At 42.1% G+C, this 12079-nt stretch overlaps 1 protein-coding gene across 2 annotated transcripts in view; it reads left to right on the top strand.

Moving 5' to 3' along the window:
• Ngly1 (N-glycanase 1) overlaps window positions 1–4442 on the top strand; it is a 46311-nt gene extending 41869 nt beyond the window's left edge. The window contains exons 11-12 of one of the 2 annotated variants that reach the window (XM_041662854.1): window positions 3243–3420; window positions 3770–4442. In XM_041662854.1, the coding sequence (XP_041518788.1) occupies window positions 3243–3420; window positions 3770–3945 (354 nt within the window). In that variant the 3' untranslated portion in view covers window positions 3946–4442. The remainder of the gene's footprint in view (window positions 1–3242; window positions 3421–3769) is intronic. The other variant, XM_041662855.1, reaches the window with a different exon arrangement.
• Window positions 4443–12079: the final 7637 nt, after the last annotated feature.

Below are 12079 nucleotides of genomic sequence, written 5' to 3'. Positions count from 1 at the left end.
GGGTTTAGTTTGTTTCCATAATATATCACTTTAGCATAAATACCCTTTTATTTGCTCACAGTGTGTTTGGATTTTTTTAAAGCATTGATGAATTAAAAATATAAACCCTAATGATTTTTAAGTTTTTGTGTTCTTAGAAGCTGCTACCTTTAAGACTAAAATTAAATTTATAACCAAGCAGTTCTTTCAGGCATGTTCACAGCTTTTATAATCCCTAAGTTACAGCCAGAGCAATAGTTGTGACCCAGACCCACACAATTCAATCAAGGTGGTTCTTAGAGTGAGCTAGTGACTTGAGATTAACTTGACTGTCGATGACTGTATTTGAGGCTCGTCCACTAGGGGAAACATGGACTTAGAAATGTTTATTCAGCTAGAAATGTCCATTTTTGTCTTTACTGCTTTCTCCTAGACTTAGTTCTTTCCAGTCATCTTTCTTCTGGTAGCCCCTTTGTTTGGCTTCTCTTTCCTAAATAACAATCTTTAGTAGCCACTCCCTTACAGGGGCATTCAGGCTGTGACTGATCCTTAGATGGAGACCCAGTAGTTTAAAATGGTTGAGACCAGTGACTGACTCCCAGGGAACATAGTACCATCCCAGGGTCCCAGGTTCTTTTTACAAATAGCTACATGAAAAACAGACTGGGAAATTGTGAACACCAGAGGGTGCTATAGTGAGGTAGTCCTGAACTTACATGGATTTGACAGTTCCACACTTCTGAGCTTATGAACAGCAAGCAATGGTTGACTATACATATCCTGGGGCGGGGTTGCGGCAGGATCGTGCTGTCTGGCTGTGGCTGGCCTGAAATGCAGAGATCTGCCTGCCTGTGCTGCACAGGTGCCTGTGGCAGTGAGCCCAGAAGGGGAAATCAGATCTTCTTTAGATAGAGATACAAGAAGTTGTGAGCCACCTAATGTCAGTGCTAGGAATGGAATTCAGGTCCTCTCTAAGAACAGGACATTCTCTTAACAGCTGAGTCGTCTCTCCAGTCCCCAAGACCATCTTCTTAGAGCAAGATTGTTCAATAGATATATCTCTAATTTACTAATTCTGATAACATTTCACATTAATGAGTATTGTCCTCGCTAGAGTTTCTATTGGTATGATAAAACATTACCAAAAGCAGCTTGAGGAGGAAAGGGGGTTCCATCTTACACCTTTGTAGTCCTGAGGGAAGTCAGGCAAAGGTCATGGGGGCAGCTGCAGGGGGCGGGGGCTGCTTGCTAGCTTCTTTCTCATGACTAGTTCAGTTTGCTCTCTTATACAGTAAAGACCACCAGGCATGGGCCCTCCCACATCATCTAATCAAGACTATACTCCTTAGACTTGCTTTCATGCATATATATGTAACCAGTTTATTTTGTAATGTTAACTAAATGTGCCCCTCTTTAAGCAAATGAATTTATCTAGTATTCATATTTTTTCATTAGAATAAACTTAAATTACTAAAAATAAAAAGTGAACTGCTTTTCTTATTTTCAGGTGAGATGTGTTTCTCAATACTTGATTTTTCTAGTATTTATTTTTTTTAAAAAAACTGACTGGTGCTGTATTTATATATGCTGTTTTCTATTCTGCCATGTTCTGATCACTAGTAGCCTGGAGCATCTGGCACTAAGACTGATTCTGAGTTTTGTATTCACCTTACCCAGGTCATTCCTCATCTATAATGTACCCCAAGTACAGCTTCACTTTCCAGATACTTTGTTGCAGAATAAAGTTTTCATCACTAGCCACAACTTCTGTAGTATGTTTTCAAATTTGTGTTCTTGAATTTTTTTCCTACAAACACACAGTTTAGAAACACTATCTCATCTTATACTAGGTAGCATTAGCTTCTGGTAAGTTATTGTTTTCGGCCCTTTGCACATTAATGTGAACTATACTTATATTGTTGAATATGAACTAAGAGCTATAGATCCACATGTTTTTCTTTATATTCTACTTTCTTCTGCCTTTTGGAATAATCAGGAAGGGTAATTTTCTCAATTAAGATTCCCTCTTCCCAAATATATCTACCCACAAGTAGATATCAACCCACACAAGTGTATTTAACATGGAGAAAAATAGAGTAAGTAGAATAATAGTGGTTGATTTCACCCAATTATAGAGACTAGAATACAAAATAGTACCTATATATATATAGTAAGACGCTGCCACAGTAGGTGTGACTCATATGGTCCTATCAGCCATTTGCCTTATATTTACAAAGTATCAGTTATGTGTTTCTAAATGAACCAGTCAAATTTGAATATATGCCCATCTGTGTGTATTATATAATTATATATTAATGCTTGATAACTACTTCATGTTTATTAGAAGCCTCTCCCCATGAGTCCAGCGCCTGTACCCCCGAGCACTTTTGATGTGGTTATATCAGACAGAAGCCCAGGAAACTACTACACTGGAGTGAGGAAAGGCTGGCAAGTCCAGGCGTGATGAGATTGTGAAGGATTTGAATGCTAAAAGTTTAGATTTAAGGCAAGAGCCTGGGACCTGAGATACATGCTAGACTAGGCAGATGTCATGGAGGAAGTGAGACTTGATGAGAGAGGCTAGGACAGAGCAGTGGAGGCAGGCCTGGATACAAGTGTTGTTCTGTCTGGCTAGTGCAGACAGAAGAGTACTGGGCTAATAGAGGGAGTGAGTGTGGGTCAGCCTACAAAGGCCGGGGTATAGATGTGAGTCTCGTGACACACGTAGAGGGCTCCTGTGGCAGGACAGACTAGAAACAGCCAGTAGACCTGGGCACCTTAAACTGTGACTCTTTAAGGTGGGAAGGAGCGCTGCTTGTGAGCGAACAGGGAGTGCACTAGAAAGGCAGACCTGTGTGTCACCTTGGCAGCTCTTAGTGGTGGCTGAGCAGATGTCATGTCTACGGAGAGGCTGTAGCCTCACCGTAGGAAAGTAGGCCTGAAAATCCTGACTGAGGAGTTGAGCCCGAGCTCATCAGTCATTTGTAAGGAGAATTCATGCTCTTGGCTCCTCTTGATGCTTCCTTTAGATAATGAACTTCTAGAGAGACTGTAGTTGAGGGACACATTTACTGTGATAACTGTCTGCATACCAAAAGATGCCACAGGAAATATTGCTGACAGTGACAGAAAAGGCGATGACAGTCTTTTTAGTCAGGAAAATTTCATTTTTAATGATTATGTGTTCATGAAGTGATGAGACTTTAGTTTTCTACACTGTTTGATTTCTTCCGAAAATCCCTCCCACTTGCCCTGACTTTTAGGTGTATTTGGCCCGAAAAGAAGGATCATCTTTTGCATATATTTCCTGGAAGTTTGAATGTGGGTCAGTTGGCCTGAAAATAGATAACGTTTCCGTCAGAACGAGTAGCCAGAGCTTTGAGAGTGGATCCGTGAGGTGGAAACTGCGGTCTGATGCAGCTCAAGTCAACCTGCTGGGAGGTGGGTGCCAGGGTGCTCAACACCTGTGGGCTGCGTGCATTTGGCTGAGGTGTGCCAAGAGTTGCTCCCATTGCTATGGTAAAATATCTCATCTCATTTTGTGTTAGACAGGTTGATGGGTGATTCTGTGTGTGTGTGTGTGTGTGTGTATGTTTGCGTGGTGAAACAAATGCAGGAAGAAAAAAAGTAATTTCTTTGTTCCAAAGGATAAATTTCTTCTGTAAAAAAAAAAAAATGTCTGCTTTTAAAGGGTTTAACTGTGTCAGTCCTATAAGAAGTGTGTTTCAAACCTCTCAATGCTTTTCAGATTACTGAAACTCAAATGCAAATTCTTTTTTCCCTCCAACAGATAAAAATATTCGTTCCTATAATGATTTTTCTGGTGCCACAGAAGTCACATTGGAAGCAGAATTAAGCAGAGGAGATGGAGGCGTTGCTTGGCAACATACCCAGCTGTTTAGGCAAAGCTTAAGTGACCCTGCAGAAAATGGCCTGGAGATAATTGTAGAATTAAGTGACCTCTGAAAACCTGAACTTCAGGGAAAAACTGGCCACAGTCAGGGACCGGCCACGGCCTCCAGTTGTGTGTTAGCTCAATGCGCGTCTAGTTGGCAGTTCACTGCCCTGTCCAACAGGTTTCTTTTGCTGGGTATATATCATGTAATCCTCATTAAAGTGTATCTTCATAGTGTGGACCATAAGAAATCTTCAATTAAAAACTCACTTCTAGCTGTGACTAAACTTTGGTGTAAGATATTTGCCATAGAGTAACCGTATGAAATTCTAATCTAAACATGGTTGGTAGACTTGTAAGAGAAAATAATGGGATTCGTGATTAAATCTGCTCATGACTTATAAAATCTGGGGCTGCTAGCCACTTAATGTTTTCTGATTAGATTTTCCCAACACTCTTGATTTTGAATAAATATGAAAGTCAAGTATCTCTTAAGTTATATGCATGAAGGTTTTTATGATTGTAAATGTATGGACAGTTAAAAAATAAAGCAAATTATTTTGTCTTATACCTTTCAGTGCTTATCTTTACTAAAAACAGGCTTTTCTGGGTCTGATGAACATTAAAAACTACCTCATTGAATAAAGTATTCTTGGCTTTGAAACTGCATTGTATGAGAAAGGTAGGTAATGTGAATGAGATCTGGCCAGTAGACAGAAAGCAGACCACATGTGAGACATGTCTTGGTATACTATGCAGTAGCTCATCATAGTTTAAGTTCTACGACTCTGTTTCTAGTTATAGGTTTTAATGCCAATTCAATAAAAATATTAGAATCATAGAAAGAGTAGCAATTGTCATTAAACTTCATCTCTCCTATTTAAATCAGCATATTTAGCTATTTACCAACTTTTAAATTATAGGCCAACTTTTAAGAATTACTCCCTTGCTAAAAAGTTACATTTCTCTTTTTCTCATAAACATGTTCTAGCATGACCCTGTGTAAAGCAATCAGATAAACTGAATAAAGGAGGATGAAGAAAGAATACAAGGCTATACTTGGCTACATGAGGCCCTGTCTTTAAAATCATCTGCCTTGTTTAGTTTTTTAAATAGCTTATGTATCTGAACTTGTTGATATGTCTTGACTATTAATCTTATGGAACTCTCAGACTTGGAATTATTCATAGCAGCCAAAATGGCCAGGCACCTGCAGCTGGAGAGACTGGACAGCAGCTGTGTCTTGGTGAGGGCATGAGCTCTGCTGGGCTTCAGCGGTCCACCCTGAGATCCGGAAACCTCCAGGTCTGCAGCTGTCTGTCAGTGCGACGGTGCTAGACTTGTGGAAAGAACTGCTCCACTTCGTCTCCCCAAAGAATACATCCCAGCTTTTACTGAGTCCTTACGTGGCAGAGTGAGGAGCAAGGGCAGTGGACGTTTGGAGATTGATCTCCGGGCCTTGCATATGCTAGGGAAGTGCTTTAGCTCTGAGCTGCCCCTGAGTTTCCACACTGAAATGTCTCCCGTGAGAGTTTCAGTGCAGAGAGACCAATAGATGCTAATATAGTTTTTAATTGTTGAGGGATGGTATGGCAATCTGAGAAAATTCTCATTAGTTTGTGAAGAAGTACAGCAGTAAGGGAGCTGGTGAGCTAGGCAAGCGGGCTGATAATCCAGCCTCGCTCATAGTCCAGGCGCTCACAGAGGGCACACTTCACAGAGTAGTTATGTTCTTGCATAGTAACCCTCTCCTGTATAGCTAGCTGCAAAATGCATGAGAGGGGACCAGGAATAACACCAGGCCAGGCCAAGATCCTGCTTCTGATAGTTTGGCCATTTGCTCTGGTGGTCATTGCTCATAAGACTGTAAATCCCACATCTCCCCCCAACCAGTTGCACTGACTGCTTTCTCTGCGGTGTTGTTTACTATTGGTGTTTTGTTAAATATTGTGTCCTCAAAGCAAGTAGATCAGTTTACAAGGACAGAAGTGCCTCTAACTGAGAGACGCCTAGAGAAACGTTCACCTTGCCATGGAATTTTGAGATCCACAAGATTAGATATGGTTTAGCTTGGACTTGTCATTTTCTCACAACAAAAAAACACAAGACAAAAACAAAAAAAAAAAATCAAGACCAAAGAAGTTAAATGACTTGTCCAAAGAATTCAGTAAATGGCAATACAGACAAGATTCTGTCCCAATCCCTTCTTCCCTGAATGTAAAGCTACAGACTCAGGAGTTTATGGGTACCATTTTCTGGATGTTTCTGGGGTGCTTTAACAGCAATGGGGACTGGGAAAGGCACACTTGTTCTTAGAACCCCTGACTTCTCTATAAGTTATTCTAAATTCTAAGGTCTGTAATAATAGAAGTGCTTTGGTTTGCCTTAGGTTCTGAGGAAATCTCATAAGCTAATAGATTCAGGCATGCCTTCCTTAAATACTTTGGAGAGAAATGGAGACTAAGCCAATGCAAGTTCCAGCTGATTTATTGCACATAGTTGTTTCCTCTAGATTTGCCAAAACTGCCTCATCAACACTAGATAGCAGGTATGTCATATCCCCAGTGTATAGACCTCAAACTGAAAGGCTAAGTAGACGCTAACTGCAACAAGTGAGAGCTCACTGTCTTTCTTAATTTGTTCTCCCCTCCCGAGCCTTCTTTTTTTTTGAGACTGGGTCTCCGTAGCCCATGCCAGTCTCAAACTCAGTGCAATCCTCCTACTTCAGACTCTCGAGTGCTAGGATTACAGAGACAAACCACCAAACCCGGCCTTTTGGTTGTCTAAAGACTTGTTTAGCAATCTGCAGTTTCTAACTAACAGGCAATTCATAAGTAAGCCAGAAGGAGTTCCAGAAAGCTACATCGCTACTGTAAGGCCTGGTAGGGCATGGCACAGAAACACACTGGATTGCTCTCACGCTAGCTTACCAGTTTCCAAATGCTTAAATTATTAAAAGTTATTTTAACTTAATTCAAACAAGGTAGTCCTAGATCTCAAAAATACTGCGTCCACCCCCAACCCTACCCCATTACTTGAAGTGACTGAGAAGATTCCTGATGTGTTATCCCAGGATTTCCTGCGGGCCTTCACCTGTGTGCACACAGATCAGTCTTCATGTGTGTGGGGTTTTCTCTATCTAAAATGGACGCACACCCTCTTAGTGCTGTTTTAGAAATATGTCCATTTCCAGTCTCATTTGACAGCGCAGTATTTTGTAATTTATGCATGGCCCTTTATTTGCAGAGTTCCATTTTCCTTTTTTTATTATTGCTAGCATTACTATGTAGAACATTCTACATGTTTCACATAGAATGCATGCAAAGATATGTGCATTCAAAATGTTGGTGACTACACACTTAGCAGTGGTGTTAGAGGGCAGCTCTGGCCTCCCTTTTTTGCGAAGCTAAATTACAGCGGTGGCAGCCAGCCAGTATAGCCCGCCTCCTCAATCCCGTGCTCTTGTTTCCCCTTCCGCACAAAATTAGAGCTGGCTCTGCTGTCCCATCAGCTGCTGAAAGCAATCACGTGGTCTTCTGAGGCTTCTCACGAAAGGCCTTCACTCTTGGATTGCTGACTCTGGAGAAGCCAGTCTCTGTGACACTGGAATAATCTAGCCAGCTCAGGAAAAGGTGAAGCCTCACTCCAACAGCCAGGACAAACTAGCCATTTCAGAGTGGCTCAGAGACTGCAGCCTCCTGAGAGCATGCTGCCCAAATCAGAGCCGGCTCACTCAGGACCAGGACTGCTACATTCCTGGTGTGTGCCTCAAGCATCAGTGACCCTAAGGCACATGGAGTGATTTTGTTTTGCAGAAATATATAGCAAAAATAGCCGTGCTATTTTTACATTTTTGAAGGATGGAAAAATATCTAGTTTTAATTTCCATTTCTACGTTTACTATGAAGTTTGTTTTTCAGATACCACTTTGCTTAGCTATTTTTGCTTACTGCTTAACTTTCTGTTTACTTATGGTTCTTAATAAAATTGCATGCCAATATTAAGAATACAGTGAAGTCAGGCAGTGGTGGTGCACACCTTTAATCCCAGCACTTGAGAGGCAGAAGTAGGCGGTCTCTGTGCATTTGAGCCAATCTGATCTACAGAGAGACTTCCCTGGATGGGCTCCAAAGCTGCACAGAGAAACCTTGCTCAAAAAAACAAAACAAAACAACAACAATAAAAAGAGTACGCTGGTGTTTTTAATAACATGTGGACTCAGGTGCACACACTAACATCGTCACCTGTTCTGGTGCATGAGTTCATTATTCAGATATTTTGTGTTTAACATCGGGGCTCCTCACAGTTCCCTTCCTGCTTGTCCTCTTGTGGACAACCTGGTGATGGCAATGCCCGCTTTGCCCTTGAAAATACTGGAGCTTTCTTGTGCTCTCTCTGCAGAGAGAGCAACCTCTGTTTCTGCATCCTGGTGCCTTATTCGTCTCAATTCTCTCCCATGTTCGTGGCTTTTCTTTAAATGTTTGCTGTATTTACGGTTAGGGAGCAAGCTGATCCTGTCAGCAGCCAGCCTGGGCTTCAGAACACCTTTGCAGCTTTCCTTAGCACCGCTTCCCTGGGGATGGTGGGCTGCAGGACAGTGTAAGCAGGGGAGGGCATGGCATTCAGCTTGAGCTTTGCCCACAGGCTGCAGCCGCTTTCCGTGGGCAGAGACCACTTGGAAGACTTTATCTCACTCACCTGTATGAACGTTCCTTTGTCGCAAGGATTTTCTTTCTTCCCCTGGAGTCCTTTCTTACATAAAACATTTACATAATTCCAAAAATGTCCAGAGGAATGTCCAGAATTTGCCTTCTCACCATGGGTAACCATATGTATTCCTTTGAATGTCTTCCTTTTTTCTTTTTCTTCTCTCTTTTGAAAATGTAAGCAAAACCCACCTCTCCTTGATTCACTACAGCTATTATAAAATACTGTAAGGGTCTTACCTTGCCTTTCTGTTTTGCTTTGTTGGGGTTTAAGACTGGGTCTCAATGGTAGCCCTAGCTAGCCTTGAACTCTGACCCCTTCTGCCTAAGCACCCAAAGTTGCAGGAGTTTACTTTCAGGACATCTGTTCCACAACTCCTCCATTCGTATTTTCCCCCAACTTACTCTTGAAGAGCTTCTTCCTGTTTTCTACAGTGGTGTACAGTGGTTCACAGCGGGGCTTGGTCTCCAGTCTTTTTCAACAGAGACTTTAACAGGAAATCTGGATTTGGGGTGTATATTGAGAAATGAGGTGGGGTGCCCACTGTGTCTGTACAGACTCATACTTCCTGTGCAGGTGCAGCCAGCAAAGCCTCTCTTGAGCGGGCTGTCTGGAGGCCCCAATCCCCATACATCCCTCACTGCAGTGAAGTCTCCTGCCAATCACTCCTCACTAACATGTTTTAAGAACCCATGTTTTTAAATATTTTGATTCTGTGTAGATCAAGTGGAAAAATTAAAGCTAAATCAAAAATACATTTCACATTTTTTGATCATTAATTCATTGATTTTTTGTGTGTGTGTGTGTGTGTGTGTGTGTGTGTGTAAAGTCCTATATAAAAGTTACTTGCCTAGGAGTGACGTACAGGAATGTTCCCTGTATATGGATGTGTTTATATTTTAGACATTAAATATAACTGCCCTATATTATGAGTTGCTTAAAGCAAGATGATTTGACATGCTGTGTAACCTGTGAAGAGGCAGCAAGCTGCATTACATGTGGTTAGGATCCGTGAATAGGTTGCTTTAGCTTCTGGTAATCACTATGCTTATCAAGCCCGGAGTGTAGGCTGTGTGGGAATAACTGTCTCGATAGCACACACCGTTCCTCAGCTCCTCGCAATCGCCCATGAAATAAATGGACTCCGTTCTTTTTGCCGTCTCCAAATTCATACTGGGAGTGGCTCTCAGCGTGTTTTGTAAGGAATATCCCCAGTGCATTTTGGGAAAGGCTCTCTGCAGAGTTGGCCATCCAAATCATCATTAGAAGCTGGCCATGGTGACACATACTTGTAATTCCAGTACCCAGGAACTTGGGAGACTGTAACAGGACCGAGGCATCAGGCTAGTCTAGCTCCATAGAAAGACCCTAAGGAACTCGTTATTATCCTTAGATGTTAATCTTAGATACCCCTGCTATTATTTAGTAGCCTACTATTAAGAACCAACACAAGAAAGTACAAGTAATAAAACTAAGGACAGCAAAGTGTGAGACAATGTACTCTCTTCTCAAGAGTGGATGGACCTTGGAGCTGGAGAGACAACTCTATGGTTAAGAGTTCATCCTGCTCTTTTACAGAACCTGGCTTTAGCTCCTGGCAACCATATTGACATGCTGAGCTCGCAAATGCTCGTCACTCCAGCTCCAAGGCACCTGACACCCTCTTCTGTCTTCCATGAGTCCATGCACGCAAAGCAATATCCACCCCCCCACATAAATAAATAATAGATCATTAAGTAATATAAACCCTGTCATTCATCTCCTTATCATCTAATTAAAAACAACAGTACCAAAGCCTCTTTGGACCCTCTTGTTCCCATCTTCCCTTCTCCAGAGGTGCTTCTCAGTGTCTCTTTGGTACCCAGGTAGCTCGGTTCTCCCTTCTCCAAAAGCACCTGCCTTCAGAAATTTAGTTTGTTTACTCTGCAGTCTCTTGCTGTGCACCGCAACTGCTAACACACTACAGATGTGAACATCTGCAAGTCTGTGTAAATGGCAGGAAGCATCACACATGGTGCTCTGCAAGCCGCTGTCCCAGTCATTGGTGAGTTCTGGACACAGAGTTTGTCCCTCATCATCACTCATCATCCTATCATGTAAGGGTACCTGCCTTGTTTCTTTCTTGGCACCCTGATGTGTTCATCAGAAAACACCACACACTGGAAGCCATCCTCTCTGTAAGGTGTGTTCAGGAAGATGACCATCTTCTACTACTTTCTAATTGCTAAAGTCATGCCTACCGGAGAGGGCCTTAGCGGGAAGAAAGCAAAGTCGCTGGGGAGACATGAAGAACAGTGTGCTGAAGGCTGATCTTGAAGATGACCAAGAGAGGGCAATGCGTGTGACTGCAGAGATCTTAGAGTTTGGGAAATGTTTAGGCTTCGAGGAAGTAAATGTTTGGAAAGGAAGGCATTTTTCTCATACTGAATGCTTGAGTGGAGAGACACTGTTGTCTGAAATGTTACAGTGTCGCTTGCAGATGTAAAAGACTCAAAAAGCAACAAGGGGCTTTGATCCTCCTTTAGTAAACACAGCCAGCAAAGAGCTTATGAGTCTTGTAAACTCAGATTTGAAACATTAAATGCTGAAGCGGAATAATGGCAGGGCTTTGGAACATGAATGGCGAGGTAGCTGAACTCCAGAGCTTTACGGCTGAGGAAATAAAGCCACACTTTCCCTTGGATCCAGACCATCTCACGGCACCAGAGGCGTTCGTACTGACTGGAGCTGTGGCCCATGGCTCCAGCATTTCCTTAATAAAATATTGTTTTCTGGATATACCAAGTCACAGACGAGCTGTCCTAAGACACGTTGAGAGCCTAAAGTCTGCCCTCCTTTAGGGGCAGGGTTGTGGGCATCTTGCTCTGTAGCCTTGTCCACCTGGCACTCACAATTCTCCTGCCTCAGACGCCCAACCAGGCTTCTGCTCTCCAGATAGGTTGGAACAACTGAGCCCCCAGTTAGGTGAGCCACACCCTTTACCCTCTCTCCCTCCATGTTCCAGAGAATCCTGCGGTGCTGTGCTCACAGGGTCATACAAAGAAAGCATGATTCTTATAACTGGAAACATTTGATTTCTCAAACTCTTCATATGATAAATCATGAGGTTTAAAAAGTTTATTATTTATGGAAAGTTCATTTTTGCTTTATGAGTATAAGTTAATTTTTTCTCAGATTGAATGCAGAGTTGGGTTTAAGCCTTGTTTTCTGATAAAAGCATAATTTTTGTTCCACCCATTGCAGAATGAGTTGCATAAAGATTAAATTATACTTCTATTTATGAAATAATTCCTTCCGTGAACTGTTGGTGAATGTTTTACAATAAGAGTTCCTAAATAGAATCAGGAAGGAAAGAAATTACAAAATGTGCGTTTGATATCTCTGCTACTTAGCATTTCTTTTTCCTGAAGCTTAGAGCCTGGGAGCTTTCGGCATATCAGATTTAGGATGAGGACTGCATCCCACCATAGGGCCAGGACTGCTCTCGCCATAGAATGA

Source organism: Microtus oregoni, unplaced genomic scaffold (assembly GCF_018167655.1).
Source record: "Microtus oregoni isolate MIOR12 unplaced genomic scaffold, Mior012 000013F_ref0000133, whole genome shotgun sequence".
Taxonomy (NCBI): domain Eukaryota; kingdom Metazoa; phylum Chordata; class Mammalia; order Rodentia; family Cricetidae; genus Microtus; species Microtus oregoni.
The sequence above is the reverse complement of the archived record's forward strand: the minus strand, read 5'-3'. Positions and strand labels throughout refer to the sequence as shown.